This window comes from Bemisia tabaci, chromosome 7 (assembly GCF_918797505.1).
Source record: "Bemisia tabaci chromosome 7, PGI_BMITA_v3".
Lineage (NCBI taxonomy): Eukaryota > Metazoa > Arthropoda > Insecta > Hemiptera > Aleyrodidae > Bemisia > Bemisia tabaci.
In genome coordinates, this window is record NC_092799.1 from 18,790,384 (window position 1) to 18,817,962 (window position 27,579).

Consider the following 27,579-nt stretch of genomic DNA (forward strand, 5'->3'; position numbering starts at 1 on the left):
ATATCCAATACTAATAGTGCGTATAATATGATCTTAGTGATATCCCATCACTAACCGCAAATACCAGATTTCTTTGTAAAAATCAAAAGTTCCTAAGGGGAAAAATTAAGTATTTATTGTTTTTTTTTTTTTCGTTTTTTTTCCGTAATTAAACAAAGCAACATTATGAGATGAATAAAAGAAAAATTGCTATGAGACATTTCTGCTGACGATAAAACTATCGCAGTCTATTTAAGAAAATTCTCAAACATTTTGTCAAGCCTAAGTGTGAGGTATCACTTTTCCTTTTTCTGGTAATATAAATATTATGTTAAAAAATCTGCTTCAATCGGAAAGGAGACAAGTAGTGGATTGAAAATTTTTGAACGTTGATGAATCCGTCTCTCTCAATTAGTGTGAAATTTGTCATATTATTTGTCATTTAGCTCCGTTTTGTCTATAAAAGTAAAGACGAGATCCACTTTTTATTTTCCTTAAAATTTTTCCAATCGCTCCTCACGATCAGTGCTTCAAACCGTCGTTGCAATTGGGGTTCACTCATTAAAATTTCACACAGTTAATGTGTTTAAAAACTAGTCATATAACAAAATACTTTGATAGCCCAAATGGTAGCGGAATTCCATTTTAATAAAAAAAGAAGGGGAAAAATAATAATAAACCAAATACAAAATCAAAAATGAAGGAGAAAAAAACTACCCTAACCGTAAAGTGAAAATGGAGTTAAAATCTTGTGTATTAGAAGGAGATTATTGTGCCCTCCTATTTGTGCCCACCCCGGCATCCGAATGTCACGAAGGGAAATATTCTTGAATTCCGAAAAAGCCAGTACCAAGAACCCAAAGCTGTCCCTTTCAGCTCGTCCGTAAATCTGTTTTTTCAATAAATATATTTAATTTCAATTACCAGGAGTCAACAGATACGCAGCCGAATAGGCCTGATCCTATTGTTACGCTACACATTCGGAGATGGCGTTAAGATTAACCCTCTTTCTCCTCGCTCAAAAATCCATCTCTCAGCCTCCTTTCTACCTGAATTTTTCGGCTCGAAATGTGAGGGTGACATCACTCGGCATTCCACCTCATATAATACACTTTTCGGAGGAATATTAGGCTACATCATAACGCTCCTCGTAAAATTTTATTACTCGGATATTTACGGACCCATATGAGTATTCGTATTGTAGAGAGCCGGTACGCGATAAGCTCTGTATACCTCGAAATTAAACCCCGTTCTCAATTATGTTAATTCTCGACTGAACAGGAACGCGGCGCGGCTCAAGGCTTAAAACTGGCCAAGGATTAAAAGCCTAGTTGAAACAAAAATATAAAAAACTAAGGAAAGATCGTACGGACAGATATGCTTTGCTGCACTCGCGGAGGTACCATATCCTTGCCTAAGATTTTGAGATATGAAATGAAATCTGAAGTCGGCTCTATCAAATTTCGGATGGTATTCTTTTTCGGCTTTTTTATTTCGGAATATCTTCACCCCTTTTCACGCGTTTTTATGGGATCATCAGATGGGCAGATGAGCTTTACCTTTTTTCTGTGTCTCTAAAATCAAATATTCCGTACATTAATAATATCGAGTAGTTCACTCGTCCGTCTGCTTATTCTTTTCATGTGATTTATGAATCTCTTGGCCCTCTTCTGTGAGGTTATCGGAAACGTGACACAGTCAAACTAGATAAAACTATACGTAATAGATAATGGAGGCTAATGAATTCGGAGCAACTTTGTAAAGTTCCGATTATTATTGAATGGTCGCTCTGTCCTAGTTTGAAGAGACTTATTTAAAAAAACATCATTTAAAGTGATAAAAGAAAGTTGGTAAATATTTCAAGATCAGCAGCAACTATGAGCGGAAAAATTACCGCCTGGACCCTTTTTCACAGCAAAAACCCCGTTCGAAAAACCAGAGCATTGAATTAAAATACCCACGTGAGTGCTACGTTTATAAGTAAAAAAAGAAAAAAAATCTAAAAAAAACATGATTCTATGGCGGATCTCTTAAGTAACGGTTGCATTTTGAACCACGGATGAAAACATTTTCTAATTAAATTTCATTCATATTGAAAGTTCATTCATTTTTTTTTAACAAACGCTTCAATTTGTGAAAAAGCGACACCTGCACCATTCGATAACAGTGCATTAAATTAAACAAATAATCAAGCATCTGAATATTTTTCACAATATTTACCACATTTGTCTGTATTAATAAGCGTGTACCTAACTGATATGAGCCCATTTTCCCAACACCTTTAATTGCATTATGCACGTGTCTAGAAACATAACTAAAAATATAGACAAATCATTTTCTTATACTTAAATTTTTGCAACTTAGATTGCTCACTGAAAATTGGTTCAACTGAGAGTTCCAAAACTGTCAATCAAGTCCCAAGTCCAAGTTATAGTTACTACATGAGCCCGTCGAAATCTTCGTAATTTGCATTTAGACATAATTTTCATTTTTTTTTTCTTGTTCTTTTTTTTGGAAAGAAGAGTGTACTACGTGGGAATATTTTAGGGTATATATTTTCTCGGTAGTGAAACATATGGGCCTATGTATATAGATAAATGCATGGTGAGGTATGCCGGTGGCTAAGAGTGTCGATACATAATTATATATGCCTCGTGTAAAATGAGTAACCTATTACAGATATGACCGTTGGCATGCGTATAGTTCTTGGTTTATTTGCTACTCGTCCTTATATCATTGATTCTGTTTTACCCGCTCATTGTTCATGTATTGCAAGTGGTTTTATCCACGGAGGTAAAATATTTTGTTCTCAATAAGTATTTCCGGTATCCAATCGCACTTAAAATACGGCAAGTGATAAACGATAAAAAAATAAACTACATGTAAGTTCAAAAAAAAAAAGGAACAAAGCTGCATAAAAATAAAACCAAGAATGAGAGGATTAGACCGTGCTTCCCAGAAATAAAAGTCAACGTTATTTCCATCCAAAATATTTTCTATTAACATTGAGCTTTTCACAGGGAAACAGTGCGGTTATTAAGCTCGACTATACCCCCTGACAAGACGTGTCTTGGTAGCTTCCTGTTCAATTGAAGGGCCTGGAGGACAAGTGTGGGAGCAGTTTTTGCTATTTAAATAAACAGGTGTAATTAAAGTTTCAAAATTACATAATATGGCCGAAAGATAGTTACAACTCACCTCTTGATGCTTAAAATTTGAATTTAGAGATGCACTTTTTACGGATAAAATTTTAAGACTAGTATTAGTTGAAATCAATAGTATCCCAGTTTATTTTCAAAAACCTCACTTATACCACTTGTCCTCTAAGCCTCTCAATCCGTCATTTTCTGGACGAAGGAACGTAATAACTCCATTCCAAGGTTGCGATATTGACGCAAACTATTCAATTTTTCCTAGAATGTACCCGTGCAATTTTGGTCCAAGTTATTTCGGTTTTTGCACACAATCGGAGGAAAAATCAGTGAATTTTTTAATCAAAAATTCCCAAGATTCTCCTCACTGAAAAAAAAAAGAATCTTAAATTTGCCGCCAAGAAGTATTTTTCCTTGAATCGAAAATTTTTCTGCTTAATATAAACTAAATTATTGCGTAACCCAAGCATTTATTTCTTGTATCAAGAAAAATTCGTCGTAAATCAAGATAAAAAGAAATTCTTGGCGGCAAATTCAATAATCAGCATGCTTAAGCCGAGCACATTTTTTTTTCAGTGCTGGTAAACACGGAATTTACTTGGGGAAATTTGGCAACATTGAGATGTAGTTACGCTCTTTCGCGAGTGAAACGACGCACACTGGGAAAGAAAACACATTTGATCTAGAGTACAGACTCATAAAAACATCGACAAGAAAAAATACTCTCGATTCAATCAGATTTAAGCTTAGATCAAGAACAAAGCCTCTTAATTTGAGCGGATTTCCTTTTGAATTAAGCTTACATCTGACTCAATCAAGAGTCCTTTTCCTTGTCAATGTTTTCAAGAGTCTGGACTCTAGATCCAATGTGTTTTTTTTTTTTTTTTTTTTTTTTTCCAGTGCACTCATTGTATTAGTCATACGACAGACTCACCTGTATGCGTCCTCTTGTGGATCTTGAGATTCTCCGACCTGGCGAACACCTTGCCGCACGATGGGAACGGGCAGGGAAAAGGCTTCTCCCCGGTATGAACGCGGATATGATTGACTAATTTGTATTTGGCTTTGAAGGGTCTGCCGTTGCGGGGGCAGCCCTGCCAGAAACAGGCATGCGTCGTGCACTCGGGCCCGCCGACATGCTCGACAGTCAGATGCGTCACAATTTCGTGCATCGAGGTAAAACACTTGCCGCAGATTTTCCGCGGGCCGGGGGTGTCGACCCACAGACAGGTCATCTCCGTCTTGATGGGTTGCCGCATGTAGCGAAAAAACGCCCCATGGTGCGGCGAAGACATCGGGTTGTACGGCACCATCGGCTCCTGCCCGTAACCTCCGGTCGTGGCGTCCGGCCTCGAGTACAGCATCTGATGGTGCGACGGCACCGTCAGAGGGTCGTGGTGATGATGGTGGTGCAAACTGGACAAGAAGTCGTTGTTGCTATTTATCGAAGGGTTAGGCGAGTATTCGCTGTTATTTACAGAGTCCCTGCTCCTGAGGATGAAATCCCGGGCAGCATAAGAACTATGGTGCATGTGGTGGTGGTTGGGGGCGCTCGGCCAGCCGGAGTTCTGGTGGAAGTGGTGTTGTTGCCCGTCCACGCCACTAGAGTCTAAGATAGTATTGCCTAGCATTGCACCCGTGTTCTGCATATTGCCACCTGCTCCACTCAGGTCGGTTTGATGGGTCGGAGACATTTTGATACCCATGCTGGCTAGCGTGCTGTGATGGTGAGGGGGTTCCATAAAAGCATTTATCATTTCTGGTCGGGTGTATTCGCGCACGGTGATGAGACTCGCAAGGGATTCCTCACGATGAAAAACACTCGAAAGTACGTGGGATCACTTTGATTTTTTTCATTATAGACGCACTTCTACATTCCTGGATATCACTTGGCACACTTGATGAAGAGGAGATTTTCCGAGGAGCTGCCTAAGTTTCCTGCGATGCACTCGTTTTCACAAACGCACATTTTCCGGTCACAGCTGGCTGCGACCCGGAGACACTTCACGAAAGCGCGGCGTTCCCGATGTAAACAAATCCATGTGAGCGCCGCCGATAAAGTTTGATAACAGCTGTTATCACGGTTGACCCGCGCGCGTCGCGATTGGTTCGAAAAACGAGAAAATTCCGAAACAAACGAAAACACGATTTTCTTGCCGGGGTGGACGTAAAAGAAACTAAAGGTCGGGGCCGGGGGGGAAATAAAAACGGAAAACTAAAAATAAGAACTAAAAAAAAACAAAAACAAAAAAAAACGAAAATACACTCGAATAAACCGACTCAGTGCATCCACACAGCAGGACTGAATATCCAGCCGCGCGAGCCCTACGAGGTATCTTTATGGAGGCGTTCTGTTTACGGCTGGGGAGGGAGAGACCGGCGATCTCAATGAGGCCCCCCGAGCGAGGGCGCGATGCGATTGGTTCCGGCCCCGCCGCGGCAGCCAATCCCGGCCCCCGAAGGGCGGGCAGCGTGCGCTCCTTGCCGCTTTGATTTATAGCCGTTTCCCTCCATTATTTTCTTATTACTTTTTGCTGTTAAGATGATATTTTCTTTCGTTTATGAGAGCTCTGTTTTTATACTTGTTAGTAATATGTCTTTTTCCACCCTGTTCTATCCGCGGCCGAGAGATGGTGCTCGCGTCAACAAAAGTATGCTTTTGCCGTGCTTGCGGGGCGGGAATTTCGAGACCAAGTTGCATATTAGCTCTTGCGGTGGCTTCTGTAAAAGTTACTCTTGTTGGACTCTCTCTTGTGATCTCGTGTTTTTGCTCCTTCCTTTTGAAGATACACGAATTTGTCACGTGATCTGATAACGATTCTCCTCGGAAATGTTTCCTTTTATTTTCTTTATCCTTCTTCAAAACAGACCGAAGAGCCCCTATATTAGAAACGTAACTTTCGCTGCTCCTCTCGGTCAATGATGCATAAAATAAATCCGAATTTATGTAATATTTGAAGAACGCTTTTTTGAATAATCTTCCCTTGTTTTTTATAGTGATATTTTTTTTACGTTCTGGCGAATAGGAATATAGCTTCACTATTTTAATCACTGGGTACTTTCTTCAAATTTTAATTTTTTCTTTAAACAATACAGCATGTTAGTAGATATTAAAGCAATAAAATACGAACAACAACGGAAATTTACCAACTAATCTCATACATCGTTGTACTAATCAATAAAAATAAATAGATTCATTCATTCATTCTAAGGCAAGGTTTTTTTTGTTCTTTTTTTACTCTTGTTTTTACAACTCTGAAATGTAGACTTACGCCCTCTTGCTTCATCAATCTTCCAAGAATGTATCACTTCTTAATTTTTTGAAGAAAAAAAAATGAAAATAAAATATCAAAATTCTATTTCCTCTGGGCCGACTTTATATTCTTGCAAGTTTAAGTGGTTATATTGTATAAAAAGTACCTTCGAAAGCACATACATTATTTTGATTTATCGAGTAAAATTTTTGAAATTTCGAAAACAAGATTTGCTTTTACAGGAGCGTAGGGACGACAAACTTCGAAATATCGTCTTCGGTGGGGATGCACCGCCGGGACCCTCACGCTAAGCATGACGTGAAATTTTTAATCATAGTATTCAATGAATTTTTCAAATGACTTAAGAATCTTATTTTTTCGTAGCATCCAATATCGTCAAGTTTTTTTATTACAATACATGTTTTGTAAATAATTCAATACATCTTTGCTAGAGTTTAACATTTATGCTTTTATATGCATTTTTTCGATTCCTGTCCTCAAATAACCATCACATATCAACTTTACTTTTCCAATTCTCGTGTATCTAATTTTAAAATTATTTCATCCCTGTGCGAAAGAAATGTTTGCATTCATAAATTTTATATCGAAAATTTTAAAATATCATCAAACTTGGACCAAAAATGAGGTAATATTGAATTTACTCTCGTTTCAATAGCATTTCATTCACATGTTTGCCAAAATTTAGGGTAATTTAAATTTAATACTTTTTTTCTTTGATTAGACTTTATGACTATTTTAATGCCAAGAAAAGTTTAGAAAGTCACTCTCCAAAAGTAGGTCATTACAAACGAGTAGATGAAATTAGAGGAACACAGACACCTCGCGAACCTTTCCTGTTGCTTAAAAGTACTTTTTCATCACTGTATTCACGCGCTAGAATTGAAGACTTATAAAAATTTGATGCATAATGTATACATTATGCATCAAATGTGCATTATCGTTAAAAATGTATTATCGTGTTATAACAAAAACATTGATTACTTCATTCTTCAAAGGCATGGTTTCTATGCAGAAGAAGAACATGTAAAAGTTGATGTAAAGCCTCGCATCGTCCGAAGGCTCTTTTTTAAAAGGTCCGTTCATACGATAAACTTTTTCCTCTATTTCTTAAAGGTTATCAAATGAATGTTTTCAAAAACTTGTTGAACTCTAAAATCAAGATTATTATTGAACACTAAATGTTCCCTCTGTGAAAGCTCAGTTTAGTGGCGAGGTTTGAATCTTCGACTATCGAAATTTTCCCATTTGAAGCTATGGTAAAAAATCGTTTGTATGGTTTTTGTTTCGAACACTCTGATAATCGATTCTTTATCATAGGTTTGAATGGCGGATCAATCGATTCATCGCAAAGCACGCCACACCATTGGCTAGCTCAATTCAGCGAATCGAAAAACTTAATTTTATTAGTTTCTTGGTTCTGTTCATCAAGCCGGAATAAGGTTCAGTTTATTAAACCTATATTCGATTCGGTTCATCAAACCGAAATTCAGTTCAGTCGATTGGATAGGTTAGCACGTCTCAACCCTTTGACCCGAGAAATGCCCACTGAACTTGTCGGTTTGTCTAACGGAGGTTTAATTTCTCCCTGAAGAAGTTCACACTTCGAAGGGTCGCAGAAATCATTTTTCAGGATAGACATTTCTTAGTAAGCAACGCAGCAACCCTCGGACTCTTTTCCCATTGATTTATGCCTCTGACAAGAATTTGGGGCAAAACATAGAAACTAACTTTGGCAATTTCAAAAGCTGTGCCTTCATTTTGCAAGCTATATCGTCGTTTCCTTGACGAAAGAACGTAACTCTATTCCAAAATTGCAAAATTGACTCAAAAATTTTAATTTTTTAACGAAAGTACATCCATGCAATTTTCCCAAACTTTTTTTTATCATTTTTGCATGAGATCAGAGGAAAAATCGGTGAACTTCTCAGTTAGAAATGCCTAAAATTATCTGATCAAAGGTGCAATGCGCGAGGGGAAGTTCGGCAACATTGAAATGTAGTTACGTCCTTTCGTGAGGAAAATTACAAAAATGTCAAAATTTTCTGCATATCGACGGTGAAACTACCAAACCACGTATCTCGTTTGCGGTGTTTAAAAATCTACGCTCACATTTTATTTTTTTGAAGTAGACCAAATCAATATCATTCCTTGAAATTTTCACGGAATTTTCTCCGCACAAAGAGGAAAAATCACAGAAATTTTCAAGACTGGACATTAAGTAGTTTTTCATTTAAAAAATAAAGTATGACAGGAAGTCTGCGACGTCGCAAACCGAGATACGTGGTTTGGTAGTTTCACCGTCGATATAGAGATTGACTTGAGTAAACAAATGTTTTACGCCAGACTTTCAGTCGACTCGTGAGTCCTTATTCTCTGCTGGAAGTTTTGAATCTTCATTTTTTTGTGTAGAAACACTCCTTCTCTGGCTGTTGCGCAGTCTTTATTGTCTCCTGAAAAATTTCGTTCTTTCGCGATAAGTCGTTTTCGGATGGAGAGATTTTTTTATATTATCATAAATAACATAGATTTTCCCCCTCCTGATCTACCAAGGTTAACGGAATTACAAGGGGGAAAAATGATATCAATTTTAAAGCTAACTCTTAGAAATTGTTAAACCCAACTGCCTGCGTTTTTATGGCTTATGAGCTGTAAAATTATCACTAAAGTGTTGGTAGGGCGATGTTGCAGATTGTGTTTAGGAGCAAAACATCGCTGCAAAACCATGCTCAATCATGCTGGTAGTACTTTCTTCTTATTTTTTTTAGCAACACCGGCTTTGATACTTCCAACTTCATGTCAAAAATTTACAGCACAAGGTAACCACCGAAAATTCCTAGGAGTCTGGTGATGGAAGCTATACAATCTGTGTGTTTAAGTAGCTACCTGAAATTCAGGCTGATTTATTAGAAGATAGTACAATATTTTAGTTAGTTCTACGTTTCCATCAGTCAAATGTTCTACATTTTCTCAATCCTGAACTCTACTATTTTGATAGAAGCATGAAGAGGTCTTTGACCATCATCACATTCAAAATTTTCCGAAAGTGATTCCATCACATACGATGGTTGAATATTGTCTGTCCAAGCGATTGTTATTAAGTCTACATATTTTGGAGGATTTTCGACTAATCAAAGACTCGGATTATACATTGCGTTTTCATCGACGTGGACCTTAAAAACCCTCAAAATTTAAATCAAGATGTTACTATAGAATTTATTGTATACAATTTTGGATCGATACATGTATTTTTAAAAACCATTGGACGCTGTTTTTTTGGATCGTCCTACGTTTTAAAATACATTTCAACGTTCTGTCTAAACGCATATTGAAACTGACGACTAACGGAATTTCCACTCTATGAATCCGTATGCATTCCAAAAATACTCTCTGACGGTATATCTTTTTTCTGAGGATCTGTAACGAACACGAGACGGACTCGAATGACGGACTATCTAAAATTTAAATATTTATGAATAATGCACCATTGCACCCCGCTGCAGTTGTAAAACGAAATAATGAGCAGATTCGGTCAATTCCTCAACTACACAATAATTAAAATAATGGAAACCGGCCTCAAATCGTTTCCCTCTCAAATTTACCCCTCGCTGGCTTAAGAAACCGAAACAAATTTTCACTCCCGCGTCAAACTCGATACGTTTATACGGTCGTATACCCTTCTCTCGATTTAAATGCATCGGTGCACTGGAAACTATTAATCGTAGCGTAGCCCGATTGTCAAAAACTGAAAAAATAACACGGGGCACCCCCCATGCAGCCGTGTACCCCAAAAATTAGTTACCGTATGAACATTTTGTTTCATATGCGGAGGAAAACAGTATTGAATAGCAATTAATTAGATGTAAGTCGTGGTCGCCTCTTAGAGGGGGGTCGGGGCTATTCTAACCCTTTTTCCAGAGGAGAAAAACGCACCCTGATGCCCGATGCCTCTGTCCTACTCGCGAGACGAGCAATTATTCATAACTGCCCATCTCTTCGCCGGGCTGACAAAAGAACGCAACCGGACTCTACATGAGCCCTGAAGAGTATGGAATATAACGGGCGACGAGGCTCATCTCAATGTGCAGTTAGGCGCTTTTGGTGATTCGCGTCCGGGTTAGGTTGACTCACCGTGGCCCGAGCGAGAGTTAAACGACTCCGTAATTTTAATAGGTTGACCAAGACCATCCGAAATGCCACCTACGGTTCTCATATTCGATCGTCGGTGATTTAATATGCCTCACACTAGTATTTAAATATAACTCAACGTGTGATTGAACATTGTTTTATTTTTATTCTCTTCTTTTTTCGCCCCCCCCCTCACGTTTTCCTTCTCTCCTCCTCTTGGACAACGCTCACTGATCAATGTCCGCTCACCGATTCACCATAAATCCCGTCTCGCGCTCGCTCGACCAATAGGACTGATATAGAAGCTCATTATCCGCGTTGGTTTGTCTGCCCAGTTTTAACTACGCTCAGAACTTCGCTTCGTTTTCCTCGCCAGTATTTCTCTTCTGTAGACAAAGATATATTCGTTTTTTTCTCCTCTATTTTCCTCTTGTTCATTCCGCGTTTTGTTTTCTTATCCTCTCTACCAGTGATCGAAGCCGCTCACTGAAGTCGAAAATGTCTCCCGAAGAGACGCTCTTTTTTTCGAAAAAGTCAGAATGTGGTTGAAATGAGATGGAAAAGTCTCCATGATAATTTTTAGCTTGAGTTCAAAGCTGCGGGTTTGGAAAAACAGCAATGTAAATTTTACATTTTTAGCAACCACACTAGCATATTTCAGTGCTTTCTTCGTCTATCTGTCGCAGGTCTCAGGCTTTCAGCAATCGCTGGCAATTTGCAGGCGTGCTTGTTAATTCATCGAATTGCAACAATTTCTTTTTTTTTCTTGTGTAACAGCTAGGGAGAGTAAATTAATGTAAAATCAAGCGATAACGTTTTTCAACACCATGACCAGCGAATTGAAAGTAATGTACAGGGAAAGTTCCGTCAAAATATTCCTTAACCAATTGAAAATAAAACTAAAAAATAAAGCCGATTATAGTCTAAAATAAGTTTTCGAAGATCCTGTATAATTTCATTTTGCTTAAATTGTTGTATAAATTGTAAATTTGACTTGCGCCAGAGATTTTTAATATAAGCTGTATGCATCAATAAATTATATCTATCTATCTACCTATCTATCTATTCTATCTATCTATCGACACGAACAATCTCATTGGTAAAGAACTTCGAAGCTCAGTCTCGGCTTTGAGCGCCTTCAAATCCCGTCGATACCCTCCGTTTTACCAGGAAGTCAGTTTAGTTGCCTACCCGAACCAGACCCAACTACGGTCACTGATTTCAACACCCACATTCACGAGTGTGCTGACTGGTACCTGGCACCATACTTTCAAGAAAGGAAAAACGTCTGTTTGAATTCAGAGCATTGTAATCAGTGCTTTCTATTTTCGTCCCTTACTTTAAAATTTTTACATTTCCTTATTCAAACAAGTAAATTGCAATTTGCCGGCGATTGCTACTCTTAGCGACATATCAATAATCATACCGCCTGCACTGTCCACACCCTCTCTATAAGGATGCCTTAAACTGAGTCAAGTACACTAAAAAAAGTGACACAATCTCAAGCATACCTCCAGCTGATTTTGGCGCCAACCATAAGAGTAGTTGCACCAGCTAGACGTGTAAAGGCACCAGCCAGCGGTATAGTTAAAACCACAAAAAGCCCTCAAAAAGGGTAAAAATTCCGCCAAGCCTATGCGATCTTATCAAAAAATTAGTAGGTATTTATCTTAACAAATTTTAAAAAAGGAGAGGGGGGGGGGATAGTAAGCTCTTGAAAATTACAGAAGGAGAAAAGAAAAGCAACTCAAATTCTGTTTTCCATTTCAAACCTCAAAATGTCTGATATCATTTGAGGTCAAGATTTTTTAAGTATAGGTACGCCCCAGAACTAGAACGAGCAAACGGGAAATTAATTCTGCTTAGAATCCCCTTCAGTTGTGCAACTACTCTTAATATCTGGCGCCAAAATCAGCTAAGTACACTGGAAAAAGAAACACATTGGATCTAGCGTCCAGACTCTTGAAAACATTGACAAGAAAAAATACTCTTGATTCAATCGGATTTTTGCTTGAATCAAAACGAAATCCGCTTAAAGTAAGAGGCTTGGTTCTTGATTTAAGCTAGATTCTGATTGAATCAAGACTACTTTTTCTTGTCGATGTTTTTAAGAGTCTGGACTCTAGATCCAATGTGTTTTTTTTCCAGTGTCGTATAGTTGGCATCGTGAACGGAAAAAAAAAGAATTGCTGATTCAGCAATTAAATTGCTAAAGGCAGTGAGTGCAATGTTTCAATGTAGATTTTACAACACAAAAATGCTACTTTAACCACATTGTAAACTAATTTAACCACAAAAATGCTACTTTAACCACATTGTAAACTAGTTTAACCACAAAAATGCTACTTTAACCACATTGTAAACTAATTTAACCACAAAAATGCTACTTTAACCACATTGTAAGCTAATTTAATCACGGGGGTGGTTAAAGTAGCATTTTTGTGTTGTAAAATCTACATTGAAACATTGCACTCACTGCTCTCAGCAATTGAATTGCTGAATCAGCAATTTTTTTTCCGTGTGATACTTTTTTTCCGTGTAGCAAAATCTGATCCCCAGAGGCAACTAAAATGCTTATCACGCGAAATAATATTATTTTTCAGAGCATACCATCCCTAGACCATTTGAAAACGTGTCACGTTCTCTACCATCCCTCGGCAAACCTCGGGGGGGGGGGGGGGGAGTGATCTCAGAAAAACCGTCCGCAGACTGTCTGATCGAGTGAGAGTCTGGAACATCTTAATAACGAATATCCTCTCGAAGTCGGGTACACACACGGTGGTTGAGTGCACGTCAGACGAGCCCCGGAGATCGGAGAATCCGGCGCAAGCGTGAATGGAATAGGTCAGTACAGGAGTGAGCCTTGTTTACGGTTGATAAATCATAAATAAATTTCGAAAAAAAAGGGAGATGTGGGAGCGACTCCCGAAGAAACAAAAGCCCCTCCCACGGAGCTCCCGAGCGGTAATTTAGTGGGAAGCTCCGACCACTAAATGAGCGATGCCTCTTAATCTTAATGTATCCGTTCGGCGGCGGCGCGCGGGACCGCATCGCGCTCCTGCCCCGAGGGCCTTCATCACTCCTCCGTCTGCTACTCCTGCCTCACCCTTATTCCTCGGGAAAATTCAATTTATCCACTACCCGCTACTCACCGGATCCGATCACTCCACGCTCGAGGTATTTTCCCGAGTCCTGTCGGTTCCGCCAATCAATCTACCTCTTGGACTCAGCTCAGCAAGAGCGCTGGTAGAAGTATCGGAGTGAGGTCCGGAGTGGATTTCACTCCGGAGCCTATTTTACCCTAGGAAAACCTGAGTGATAAGGAGTGAGCTTCCCTTTGTACAGATATTTCCCAAGTCTTGTCAGTTCCGCCGATCAATCTAGCTCTTGGAGTCAGCTCAGCAAGAGCGCTGTTAGAAATATCGGGATGAGGTTCAGAGTGAATTTCACTCCTTTTTCCCCGAATCTTGTCAGTTCTGCCGATCAATCGAGCTCTTGGACTCAGCTCAGCAAGAGCGCTGTTAGAAATGTAGGATAGAGGTCCGGAGTGAATTTCACTCTGGAGCCCATTTTGCCATCGGAGAGCCCGAATGATAAGGAGGGAACTCTACTTTGTACAGATTTTTTCCTCGAGATTTTTTCCCGAGTTTTGTCAGTTCCGTCGATCAATCTGGCTCTTGGAGTCAGCTCAGCAAGAGCGCTGTTAGAAATATCGGGACAAGGTTCAGAGTGAATGTCACTCCTTTTTCCCCGAATATTGTCAGCTCCGCCGATCAATCTAGCTCTTGGACTCAGCTCGGCAAGAGCGCTGTTAGAAGTATCAGAATGAGGTCCGGAGTGGATTTCACTCCGGAGCCCATTTTGCCATCGGAGAGCCCGAATGATAAGGAGGGAACTCTACTTTGTACAGATTTTTTCCCGAGTTTTGTCAGTTTCGTCGATCAATCTGGCTCTTGGAGTCAGCTCAGCAAGAGCGCTGTTAGAAATATAGGAATGAGGTTCGGAGTGAATGTCACTCCGGAGCCCATTTTACCCTAGGAAAACCTGAGTGATAAGGAGTGAGCTTCCCTTTGTACAGATATTTCCCAAGTCCTGTCAGTTCCGCCGATCAATCTAGCTCTTGGACTCAGCTCAGCAAGAGCGCTGTTAGAAGTATCAGAATGAGGTCCGGAGTGGATTTCACTCCATTATGCCCTCGGGAAACCTGAGTGATAAGGAGTGAGCTTCCCTTTGTACAGATTTTTCCCAAGTCCTGTCAGTCTTCTTGTGAAATAGTATGCGCTCTTGTAGAGCGAATTTCACTTCGCATCCCAATCGGAAATTTGACCTTGGGCAGATCGGAATAATACTGTGGCAACCTTAGCGAGACTGTGAGCATATTTCAACAGTAAGATTGGCCTGAGAATCTTGGTACAATATACCATCAATACCGGATATATAACCTTAGTATTTTAATATTGCACCAATATTAGCAACATTAGAAATCCAACGTCAGGTGGTGCTCGGTGATTCTAAGATTGCCACAATGTTGTCACAATATTGGTTATACAATATTGGTAAACTAATACTGTCGTAGAGTTATGTTTTCAATATTGCAGTAATATGTTAGTTTTAACATTGGCGCATTATTAAAAAAAATACTGAACATAGGCTTCTGCTTATAATATTGACACAATATTGACACAATATTAGGAAAACAAAATTGCTAAAATAATATCGAGACGATGTTATCTCTGTGATACTGCGGTATTGTTATTATGTTAACATTCAATTAACGTTAGAACAACAAACATAACAGGCTTCTGTTCGTAATATTGTCATAATATTGACACAATATTGGATATCTAAAACAGCTGAATTGATATTATGCTAACATTATTTTTACAACATTGTGGTAATATTTGCACTTTAACATTGTCACAAGATTAAGAAAATAAACATTTTAGGCTTCTGTTTCTAATATTGTCATAAGATTAACACAATATTGTGCGCGGCGAGCACAATTCGACCGCGTTTGCTATTTCCGCCACCAGGGCGCGCTCGCCGCGGATCTGCCGTTGCAGTCCCTTTAAGGGCAAATTAAAGGGCAAAAACTGCGACCTTTCGCTTTTTGACGTAATAGGCACATGATCCATAGGCGTCTAACCCATCTTACCGATATTCTTAGGCCAAGGGCTAAAATGGAGCTTTTTGGCAACGGTCCGCGCGCGGCCGCCCCGTCAATGGGGTTGGTTCTCGTTTCGCCTGGGCAGTGCCCGTTACAAGTGGGATCCAAGTTGAAAACTTCAGCCAGTGCAAGTAGCCAAGAAAGTAGCTGACTTAGAAAGGTTCCTCAGCACTCCAATGTTCCGTATGCCTACATCAGGCATTGGGACGCTAAGAAACTTCTTCCGCGAGGACGGCAGGTAATACGGCGCTCTATCGCCTACCTTACCGCAGAGGTAAGATTGGAAATCCAAGCTTGTCTCAGAGGTAAAATAAATATCCTGCCAATATTTTGGCAATATTTTAACATCAAGTCTATGGCAACATCATGATCACAATATCCGCTGAACAAGCTTGGAGCAATATTATTAACATAACGTTGTCACAATATTGAATATCCAAGTTTGTCTCGGAAGTAAAATAATGTCCCACCAATATTGTGGCAATATTGTCAGGATAGGCTTAGAGCCTTCTTACAAACCGAACCTTGGCGCAATCTTTGGGCTCAAGCTTGTCCCAGAGGTAAAATAAATGTCCTGCTAACATTGTGGGAACATTAGCAAGATAAGCTTGACAACTCTATTCAAATGTGAAAAAATGTCATACTAAGCTTGTACCAAGGTCAAATTTCCGATTGGGATGCATGTCACTTGGATGGTTTGGTCGTCATATGGACTCCGATGTTAAATACATTCCGGATTTCACACCGAAACTTTTGAAGTACGAGAGTAATTATTTTCTTTTGAAAACATACCTTCATTAAGTAATCCCACAACTACCCGTCCCATTCACGGTACCTATTTAGCTATTTATAAAAAGTGGATTAATTTTAGGGTTTTAAGATAAAAAAGAACGCTAAATAATGAGAGTAAATTGAAGTAAGCAAAAAGAGATGGTTCCGCTCAGTGTCCGTCCCACGCGGGTTTCTGGGAGCAGAATAGTTCGTACATAGTATCCTTTATCGTGGATACGTCCATTTTCTAAAGCCAGTTGAGAAATCAGGGGAGGTTCTCCCTGCCGAACGAAAATTGACAACAGAGCCACAGTCTGGAAAAATATTCGTGTAATTATGAGTAGGGAGGAGGGGGGGGAGGATGAATTGCCTTTAGTGACAAATTGAGACAAACACACGAGGGAAAAAAAATATAGTAAGAATGAAGAACAAAAGGGGGTAAAAAGGAGGGGGTCGCGTTATTTGAGAGGGTCGATTGAAATGAGGGTAGCGTTGAATGAACTATGTCTGTACTTGTCAAGCGCATTCCTCCAAGAGAAACATCAACGCGATTTGTCGCGTACGCGTACGCCGCACAGTGGATCGCCGCAATCAGAGGGATCGAACATGAAATCTTAGACTATAACTGCAGATTTGGACATTTAATTCGTCACATTTTATATATTTAGGGGTGCTTCTAGAGGAGAATTTCACGAGGAAATCAACGGAACAACTTTTAAAATCTCAAAGTTTTGTATAAACGGAGTTATATACTTTTAAAGTTTCCAAATTTTTTTAGACCTCTCGTTCCATTGTGCGCCGCGCCGTGTGGAGTGGTCGCTCACGTCCCCGTTTTCACGCGTCGCCGCGGGACGCTCGTAAATCTAGGATCCTATCTGACTCCCGAAGCTGAGGACCATATAAATGCTAATTAATTCACGCAAAAAACGAGCAGGATTTGTAATTAACCAAATTTATGATGGAGGATGGCTAAATTCATATTGAATTGAAATCGGCTTTTTCAATATAATTTAAGGCCTATTTTGGGGTTTTCGCCGGTGATGTATGAAGAGTCGAGCCTTTGTCATAGAGACCGATCCTTAGTTGAACCAAATTCAGCAGATACGCAACAGAGTTTGTCGCATAGAGTTTGAATCGAGAATGAGAGATTTGAAGTTTTATACTATTGTTCGGTTCAATGTCAAGGGCGAAGTCAAACGCAAATTTTCACGTTGAATAGATTTTTTCCGCTAGGCGTCTGACGAAACTGTCTTTTTCATGAGTTGATCATGAAAGTAGATTCCCAGACTCGCTAAAAAAATGTCTGACCAAACTAGCGAAGAATCTGGTTCTCGGACAACCCAGGAACCGCTTTCCGCTTCGTAGTCCTGCTTTCTTCCTCTATGTGATTGTGAGCATCTCTCTCGGCTATCGCGCCATCTATGAGAGTAATACCACTATTCGGCCTCGTGGGAGCTCGTTTTGCCTACATTGAAAACTGAACTAGTGACGATGAGCTCGAGTCACCGCTTCGAGTTCGGTGAAGTCTAAATTTTTCCGGGGAATTTTCTCAACTCTGCGAATTTTGGTCATTTTTGGTCACTTTTCTAGTCTAAAATTAGCCGGCAAGTGGGGCTGACGGCCGATATGGCGAAAAATGCTGATTTTTTGGCAATCGACCGCAAACCTACAAAATCAACTTAATTTTCGCGAAAATTGATTTTCAAGTTGGTAATGGACCCCGTAAGAGACCAAAAATGACCAAACCACAATGCATTCTGGAAAATACAGACCTCCAATTGGCAAAAAATCGTAGAGTTTTTCTCTTCTCGTCTATAACAGCCACCCATTTCAGCCAATAGGATCGCTCCATACTACCTACGTCTTCTTTGTCTATCGTTATGTCGATCAATTTAAAAAATCAGCTCGCAGATCGAATCGAGCCAAGCAGTGACCCGACCTGAGCTTTGGAAAAAAAATCAGTATCTAGCGTCCAGACTCTTGAAAACATTGAGAAGAAAAAATACTCTTGATTCAATCGGATTTTTGCTTGAATCAAAAGGAAATCCGCTTAAATTAAGAGGCTTGGTTCTTCATTTAAGCTTAAATCTGATTGAATCAAGAGTACTTTTTCTTGTCGATGTTTTTAAGAGTCTGGACTCTAGATCCAATGTGTTTATTTCCAGTGAGGAGAACTGGATCTCCAGGCTCCAGCTCACCAAGCGCAAAACGTGCGGACTCCAGATTAATTTCAGTTTGTTTACCGGTCAGTGCATTTATTAAAGCGTTTATTTATTCAAATTCCCCGCCGCCGCGCCGTGGCCCGGACGGGGAGCCGGGTTCCCAGGCCGGGGAAACCGGGGAACCCGACTGCCAACGACGTGTAAAGTGCGAAGGGGTCGTTGCCGAGGTCGCCAGGCGCGCGCAACGCTCGTCACCGCGCCCGCGTGACGTCACGCCCAAAACCGCGTATCTCCCCGGTCCTCTCCACGGAAGATACGTGGTTCTCCAGGCTCCGCCCTAGTTGCGTGGTGTCGGGCGCATCGGACTCGGATTGAGCCTCGTGAGTGTGTGAGTGCATGCGAAGGAGCACTATTTTATGCGAGTAATTTCGCCCGAGCGCCTCTTAATGGTGCGTCTCCCTCTCTCGTATCATGGGATGCAGCAGCAGAATGCAGTTATGATCAGCAATTGTGCCGAGCAGAAACAGAATTATTTTCATCTAGTCCTCTCTCCCCCTCCCCCCGCCCTCGCACATGTAATATGCAACTGAGACCGTCCTGCCTCGCCCGGCAAGAACGCCGTAAGAACATTTCAGCTTTGCCAAATTTCTCCCAGTCAAATATTTACTTCTGAGAGCAAAAATTTACACAGAGAAAAAAACCTCGTGCGTGGGACCCGAAGTTTAGGTCATATGGATCTCTGAAGTTTTCGGATCGAGCATCTGAATTCATAAGGTCTAGTTGCCGAAGTTCAGGTCTGACATTTGAAACTTCAGTTCTTACATCTGAAGTACTTCAGATGTGAGAACCGAAGTTTTTCGGATGTGAAAACCGAAGTACTTCAGATGTAAGAACTGAAGTTTCAGATGTGTGATCCGAACCTCGAGAGCTAGATCTTAAGTGTTCAGATGCTCAATCTGAAAACTTCAGAGATCCATATGATCTAAACTTCGGGTCCCACGCGCGAGGTTTTTTTCTCCGTGTAAATATACGTAGTACTCAATCCGATAGTGGGGTGGTGATTTTGGAGAGTATTTTTTTTTATATATATATTCCCACTTACATTGGATTAAAGCACGGAAAAATTCTCTGAAAAATTATATGGGAGAAAATCATAAAATATTTAACAAATTTGTGTGTAACGAACACAACTTGGCAACACCCGAACCTCCGTGCGACGTTTTTGCTTATAGTGCAGCGATGTCCCTGTTCGTTGAGTTTGCGTGGTTCTTCCTCTTCTCCACCATCTCCTCCTCCTTCTCCTTCTTGGACTCGTCTTTTTTCCACGGGTCTGCAATCATCATTATTTTCATTCGAGTCCTGTTTTTTTTCCTCCTTTTCATTTTTGAAGCTGACATGTGCCTGTGCTTGCTATTCCCCTTCCTCCCCTCGAGTTCCATTTCAGCCGGTTCCCATATTTCCCGGTCGTTCTTCAATTTGAATGTTAACTGTTGCAAAATTTCACATATTGGCTTCGTTAACAAGTATGAGTCATCGTCTGCGGAGAAAAATACGCTAGTCCATGAAGCTACCATTTTAAGTAGAGCGATATTAGTCAAATTTTTCAGTGTAGTAATTTTTAAAGTTAAGTACTTACATTGAGTCACTTTCACAGCGCTGCCTCGCGCTCGGCGACGCCCAATCGCCATTGCCCCCTATCCTCCCAGAGATCATCAGGGAATTGGCACTTTCTGATCTCTTCCTCCACCCCATGTTGCCAACCCCTCACAGGACGTCCACGCTGTCGCCTTCCGGGAGGAACCCAATCGAAAACCTGCTTTGGCAACCGATCGTCTTAGAGTTTATAGTTACTCTTTAAATTTTAAAATTTAGTCGATTTCAAATTCTAGTTCAAATGTGAATGGCTTGATGACCGTCTAAAAAAATTCCTAGCTCGCAAAAGCCGAAAATAGCCAAGCAGCCACAAGTTTTGAAAATTGGTACGACCCATTGACGTTATCAACCCTTGTCACATTACACCATCAACAGATTTCTTCGTCATCAGCCGAAAATGATGCGCATTTCACTGAAAATAGCTGGGGAAAGACGAAATATTGCAATCTACTTTCGAAGCTTTTTGGCTATTTTCGACTGAAGACAGGGCACCCATTAATGACGTAATCTAACAACGGTTGATTACGTCCTTGGGGCACCTACTTTTGGCCATTCCTCGCACTGGTTCCGACTGATGACGTCGCAGTGGCACCATTGATGAAGTCATTGGGACAACAGTACCAGCCGTTGCTGTCATCGGAACACTCCTTACACCCCTTATGATTACAATCATCGGGACACCCTTTAATGACGTAATCAAGACACCCATTTATAGCGTCATAATGACATTCGTTGATGATGATCTCATATCTTAAATACTATGGTCTTCACATTTCAGATCAGCATTTGTAAGCAGAGTATACCGCTGATATCGAGTCAACCTCTTTTTTTTCTTGTTTTCCTCTGTTGATCGGTAATTTCTAGAGTTGAAAAACTTAATGAAGTAGTATAGCGTTAAAAAGGCATGTAAACATACTGCAGGGTCTTAGACCAAGAATGCAGGCGGAAAAAATCAAAACAATAGCTCTAAAAGGCAGCCGCACCACCGGCTACCCTCACGGAAAAATCAACAAACCGTAAAAATGCGACGGTGTAAATTTATTAAGGATCATCGAAGATCTTATCGGAGCAGTATACCGTCTTTTGGACCCGATTTTTTCCCATCATCAACACCGTTATTAGTAAATATTTGTTTTTTCTTCGTCTGTTCATCGGAAAGAAACTCGGTTCGAGATGAGGGAGCTGCTCGAAGCACGTCCCACATAAGACAGGTAAGGGTGGCGCCTAATTTATTACCTGACGATCCACTTAATTAATTCCTTCGCTCCTTTTTTAAGAGGTAAGTGCTACCACTATTGTTCTTTTCTGATTCGGTGGTTTTTCGGTGAATCATACGTCATATTGTGAGGCTGTTTTTTTCGCACTGTAAAATGTATTCTTTCAGTTTATCATTTAGTACAAAGTACTGTACTTGTTAAATTAGGAAGTGATGAAATTTGAGCAAAAATAAATTATCAAGACCATAGTTTATTTCAAAAGGGGCAAACTTAGGGTTTTTCCAAGATTGAGTTACTTGCGCGGAAAAGGGCTCTTTTACCTAAAAAAAAAAAAAGCTTTCGGAAAAAAGAAAAGAAATAACGAAGTCTGCCCATTTTCAAAATACACGATTTAATTGATCGCGTGAAACGATTGAACTGCGTCCTATATGTGCAGTAAGTCATATTTTTGCATATTCACAGTTTTCAAAAAGCCAACTACGATAATGTACTTGGCACAGCTGATGCTTCATCGTTGGTCCTGCACTGTGCGGTATCCTCTTCTTCTTCTTCTTCTTCTTCTTCTTCTTCTTCTTCTTCTTCTTCTTCTTCTTCTTCCTCTTCCTCTTCCTCTTCCTCTTCCTCTTCCTCTTCTTCTTCTTCTTCTTCATATTTTTCTTTTTCTTCTTCTTCTTCTTCTTCTTTTTCTTCTTCTCGTGATGAGGATCGGGCTTGTTTTCCTCTATAAAATTAGAAACAAAACCCAGTTTAAAATCATGATTTTGAAAGGTCACACCTTTCACCTCCGGAAAGATTAGAGCGGTCCAAGATTGTCCATCCGACTGCCACAAGAAAAAAGCTATCAGCTAGATCTCCGCCTGTTTTAGTGCAACCCTCGGACTTCACAAGGCGATACCGAAGTAAGTCGCCCATGATAGCGGCCGCGTGTTCGAGTCCCACAATAATCATGAATTCAAATTAAAAGTAATCGATTTAATTCTCTCGGTCTCGGAGAGAGTAATGATGAGCCGCGCGACTATTTACCCCCTATGTCGCCGAAATAATATGTAAAACACAGCCGGTAATTACAACGCTGAGGGTAATATTAATCGTCGCGTTGTAAGAAGGGGTTCCAAAACGGACTCGGTCCAGCAGGTCGATTTCCATCGACAGTTCCCTATCTTAGCAATGCTATTAATCGATCGCGGTCATTCGATACGATTCGGAGATCGACCCTCGGGGTAAAGCGCGGGGGTGACCTCCCCCTGTGTCCTCACCTGGAACACGCGCTGTGGGGGTCTCGAGAGATAACAAAACAGATGAATCATTTGTAAATGCACCACCAAAACGCATCACCATCACCATTATAAATAAACGTATACACGCGTATTAGACACTCGTGCCCTGCGCCTGTCCATAGACGAAAAGGGGTGTATTCATATGTATAAGCAATGTGTTTTTTTTTCTTCTTTAGTACTGGAAATGATACTCAACTTTCGATGATGAATTTTTTTCGAGCGGAGTTTCGGGTCTTTTCCAACATTCCAGCGGAGATGGGACCCGACGAAATATGCTAAATATGGGCCTCTTTCAAATTTTTGAGGGCGCGTTGAATATCCTCGTATCCCTGTCTTGCATCTATAATACGCTTTTGATCGGCGGTCTATGGAACTGAATGGTATGTATTCGTCGTATTTGTCGCTGTTGGTAATTTTGAATGGAATCAGTCGATCGCACCGACAGCATACTACAGAAATTGTCTCGTGATAAGTCAATCAGTATTATGAAAGTCATGAGAGGTATAATGGTTGAAATTATCAAATGAAACATATTATGGCTGTTACAGTTATTTCCATATTCGTACACGCCATTGAAATTGGTAGTTCCTTTGGATGTTCTTTAATCGGACTTGACAAAGAAGAAAAACATATATTTGGACGTAACTATACTTGTGAGAACTATCTGCATACAATTCTATCAAAAAGAGCTTTGTACACATACTCCCCACATCGTAGCTACTTTTGATCGAATTATTTTGAATATAATACTTTTTAACATAAATATGTCCATTTAAATCTCGAATTATATTCAAAATTTAACCTTGGATACAAAAGCTCCCTAAAAGGTTTTAGTCAATCATTTCTAACTCAAAAAACTTGCTGCTGGTGATTAGTTGTGAATTATTATTATTATCATCATCTAAGGGAAAGATCGACTGTTTGTTACTCTTATGCATTCAGTGGCGTGGAGAACTTTGCGATATATTGATTAATTTGCCCTTTAAACCTATGGAAACGGATCAATAAAGAGGGTGATGGTAACGAACGCCTTAATAAACAATTTTCTACCAAAGCTTAAAATGGGGAAATATCGATAATCGATCATTCGCGCCTCGCCAATGTATGCATCATCTCCTCTGAACATTTTTTATAATACTTTTGACCCATTCGTTTATCTATTTTTACGTTTTTGAAATAACATGTACGCAAAAAAACAAGCAAGATTACAGTTGAGATAATACTGTAATCTGGATGTGTGGGTATGAAAATGTCAGTAAATATTTTAGTCGTATATAGGACTTATGACTGCGTGCTCGAATAGCACACAATGCGACGTCACCACAAAATCACTATAATGCCTTTTTCCCTTTTTCTTCTGTTCTTTTTTAATGATACGTGAGATTGGAGTAAACCAGAGGAATGAGAAACACGAGGTGAAATGCCTCTCCATCATTAGGGACCCTTTTTGAATCATTAACTTACTCGCTTGCAGAAGGAACAAAACGCTAGATTTTGCTAGTTCTTTTATACTAAGATTTGATTAATGTTTTTTTTCCTTCAGATTTCTCTCATTCCGAAGCACCGCTAAATTTTCTGAAATTAAATAAAGTGTTACTAATTATATTAGTTTCGCCTGTTAAATAAGGTAAGTGATTGAAGCCGTTTTCAATCTATTTTGGTTTCAAGTGAATGATTATTCTTTCGAATACAGCTCCTCAATCGAGTTTCTCTCAGTGAAGACTGCAAAATGGAGAAAATAGGCACAAAATTTATGATAAATTTTTTTTTAAAAATGTGGGAAACATTGAACGCACTTTTAGGGTGACTTGGTTTCGCGTATCAAGGTAAATGCACAAAAATAAAAACTTATAAGTATAATTACATGTCTACCAGATTTTGAACCTAAGTAGAACTACTTTGGGTGAAGAAAATTAAAATCATTGTTGCGTTTACATGAGGTATAAACGTTGATAAGTTCTATCTCAACTTACAATTAGATTATTATCAACCTAGTTATTATTATCAACCATATATTATTATCAACCAGTTTTTCGAGGTCTAAAATCCGCCCGTTTAACGTGCTATTTTCCGTTTGGGAAGAATATGGTTTTTCCAAAGTCCTCGAGTGCTCCAAGTGAAAATTCAAAAAATATGTCTCCTCGCATGGAGTTGGTAATACAATTGTGGATTAACTCCGCGACGGCACTTCCCTAATAGCACATCTGGTTTTAAAAACGTTTTTAAAAGGTGTCAATGAAACCTTTGAACATTTATAAAATGTTTCACTGAAACATTTTAGATACTTAGAAAGTTTAAATCACGTTTCAGAAACGTGCCTGAAACCTTTCTATGTCACCCTTTTAAAGGTGTCAAGTGACACCTTTCAGAGATGTGTCCTTAAAACCTTTCAGATTCGTTTTCAATTTATTTCAGACTCAGGTCAGGGAAGGCTGTACCTCTTTGACACATTTTTGACACCTCCTTAAAACAGATCGCAAAATCTTAAATTGTTTCAGAAATGTTTCAGAAATGTTTCAGACATGACTTCCGCCTGAAAAAGTTTAAATCACGTTTCAGAAACGTGCCTGAAACCTTTCTATGTCACCCTTTTAAAGGTGTCAGGTGACACCTTTCAGAGATCTATCCTGAAAACCTTTCAAATTTGTTTTTGACTCATTTGTGACACATACTTTTTAATGGTCACAAAATCTAAAATCGTTTCAGAAATGTTTCAGACATGAGTTTCAAAAGTTTAAAGAACGTATCAAAAAATGAAAAACTGAATGTTTTCAGGATACCTCTCTAGAACGTGTCCCCGCAACCTCTAAACCAGTTGCATAGACAGGGGTCAACCATGATTGACACCTCTCTATGCAACTGGTTTAAAGGTTGCGGGGACATGTTCTAGAGACGTATCCTGAAAACATTTAAGGTTTTATTTCATTTCAAATCTCAACTTGTCTTTTCTGTTATTTTCTGACAAATAAATATTTTTTACATAGAAATTGTTTTAGAAATTTTTAATCGTCCACACCATCTTAGAAACGTCCCATATATCATCACTTGGAAACATGTCAGCAAAATTTAGAGTACAAATATTTTCATACTGAGTTGTTGCCCCAGCAGTCAGAATACATGGTTTTTTTTTTTTATTATTTTTGGTGCCTTATCTCAAAGTTTTGAACGCATGTTTCAAAAAAGTTGTTATCCTTTTGAAGTCTATATCTAGGTTCTACAAGCGTTTCAAACTCTTGGAAACAATGATTGAGTGGCAAAAAATGTGATGTAACCATGTATCAACAAATCAACAACAATTCCCATGTAGCATTTTGGATTTCAAGATTAAGTAAGGGAGTAATAAACGTGCAGTAAGCTTGAAGTAAGCTTAAAGTAATGGTGAATTCACGTTTACTTCACGATAAAGTAATACTTAATCAATTTTGAGTAAAACTGTCACTTTTTTTGAGAAGGATTTTAAGTAATCGTTACTTGAGGTTAAAAATCAGTTTTACCAAATGATTACCTAACGATTTACTATGCATTAAGTAACACTGATATAATTCTGAGGTGTCCATTTCTGGATCAAAATTTTAGCTAATGTTTATATCGCCACTTTCCGGCCAAAGTTTCGCAAGCTCCATGCAAGGTTTAAAAATTTCTGCTGCCATTTAATTTTTTTATAGAGAAATTGTTGAATCTGTTTGAAAATTTCACTGATTTTTATCAGCAGCACTAAGAAAATTTAGTGAAATTTTTGGACAGCTTTGTCGGAAAATTTCTCTGTAAAAAAATGAAATGTTGGCGGAAATTTTTGAACGTCGCATGGATCTTGTGATACTTTGGCCGAAAGGTGACGATTTATTCATGCATTGATTGTCAATTGAAGCTTACATCACTTCAGAGCTGAAAATTTCCATTTGCTCCTTCCTTATCTTTTTTTTCTTAAGTAATATTACTGCAGCTTCAGTGTCGGAACGAGGCCTGTTAGCTGCAGTACTTTATGGTGAAATTTAACAGGGTGATATACACCACCCGTTTCAGGCTTGTTTCTCAGAATAAATTCGTACATCCTTCAGACTCAAGGAGCCAACAAACTGAAGGGAAAAAGGCAGAATTGATTCAATTACAAGGGCATTAGGTAATTTTATTTTATTTATTGACAGTTTCCTGTGGCAAAATAGCATGCAAAAGGAAAATATAATAGATTTGACTCACCAAATTCAACTGATCCTTCATCAAAAATAAAACCTGAAGAAAAACACCAATGATGCTATTCATGATACTTGGAACACAGCACTTTCACTTTCATTTATTTTCTCCTTTAGATTAGAGCAATGAATATTAAGGTATAATTAATAATTAAGGTAACTAATCGAACTTCACACCACTTCAAATTTCTTAAGAAATTTCCGGTCAGACATAAAATTTTTAGGAAAACTATAGCTGCTACTTATGTTTATTTTCTCTGAACACACTGCAATTTCTTTTGATGATGTTGTTTTGAGGCGATTCATGGTGAATTTCTCAAAACCAGATGATTTTTAGTCGCTGCTAATTTCCTATCGGATGACTGCTCAGGTGAGAAACTGACAGCCATGTCATAGAATAGTAGCCGCTTTCTTAATCCAGAATGCAAGAAATCCAGAAAGAGGGAGCAAGCTGAAGTGCAGAAAGCCCTTCAAAAACCTGAAAAACAGACAAATAAACAGCATTATACAAGGCATGGTGACAGTTCAATGAGGTGACTTGTGACTGTTTAGCTCTTAGATTTTACTCATAATTGAAGTGCAAATTTTATCCGTTGAAAAAAAAATTACCT

The 27,579-nt window shown here is 39.3% G+C and overlaps 2 protein-coding genes and 1 long non-coding RNA gene across 4 annotated transcripts in view; 1 reads left to right on the forward strand and 2 right to left on the reverse strand.

The window, feature by feature from the left end:
• Nucleotides 1–7,318, reverse strand: part of opa (Zic family member odd paired) — an 80,688-nt gene extending 73,370 nt beyond the window's left edge. The window contains exon 1 of the mRNA XM_019040283.2: nucleotides 4,066–7,318. Within this exon, the coding sequence (XP_018895828.1) occupies nucleotides 4,066–4,888 (823 nt within the window). The 5' untranslated portion in view covers nucleotides 4,889–7,318. The remainder of the gene's footprint in view (nucleotides 1–4,065) is intronic.
• Nucleotides 131–25,765, forward strand: LOC140225156 (uncharacterized). The gene is made up of 3 exons (XR_011900301.1): nucleotides 131–1,940; nucleotides 22,955–23,158; nucleotides 24,322–25,765. It is a non-coding gene; the product is annotated as an uncharacterized lncRNA (long non-coding RNA).
• Nucleotides 19,661–27,579, reverse strand: part of LOC109029698 (uncharacterized) — a 34,461-nt gene continuing 26,542 nt past the window's right edge. Inside the window, exon 2 of one of the 2 annotated variants that reach the window (XM_019040279.2) lies at nucleotides 19,661–22,222. In XM_019040279.2, coding sequence (XP_018895824.1) covers nucleotides 21,942–22,222 — 281 coding nt within the window. In that variant the 3' untranslated portion in view covers nucleotides 19,661–21,941. The remainder of the gene's footprint in view (nucleotides 22,223–27,579) is intronic. The other variant, XR_011900300.1, reaches the window with a different exon arrangement.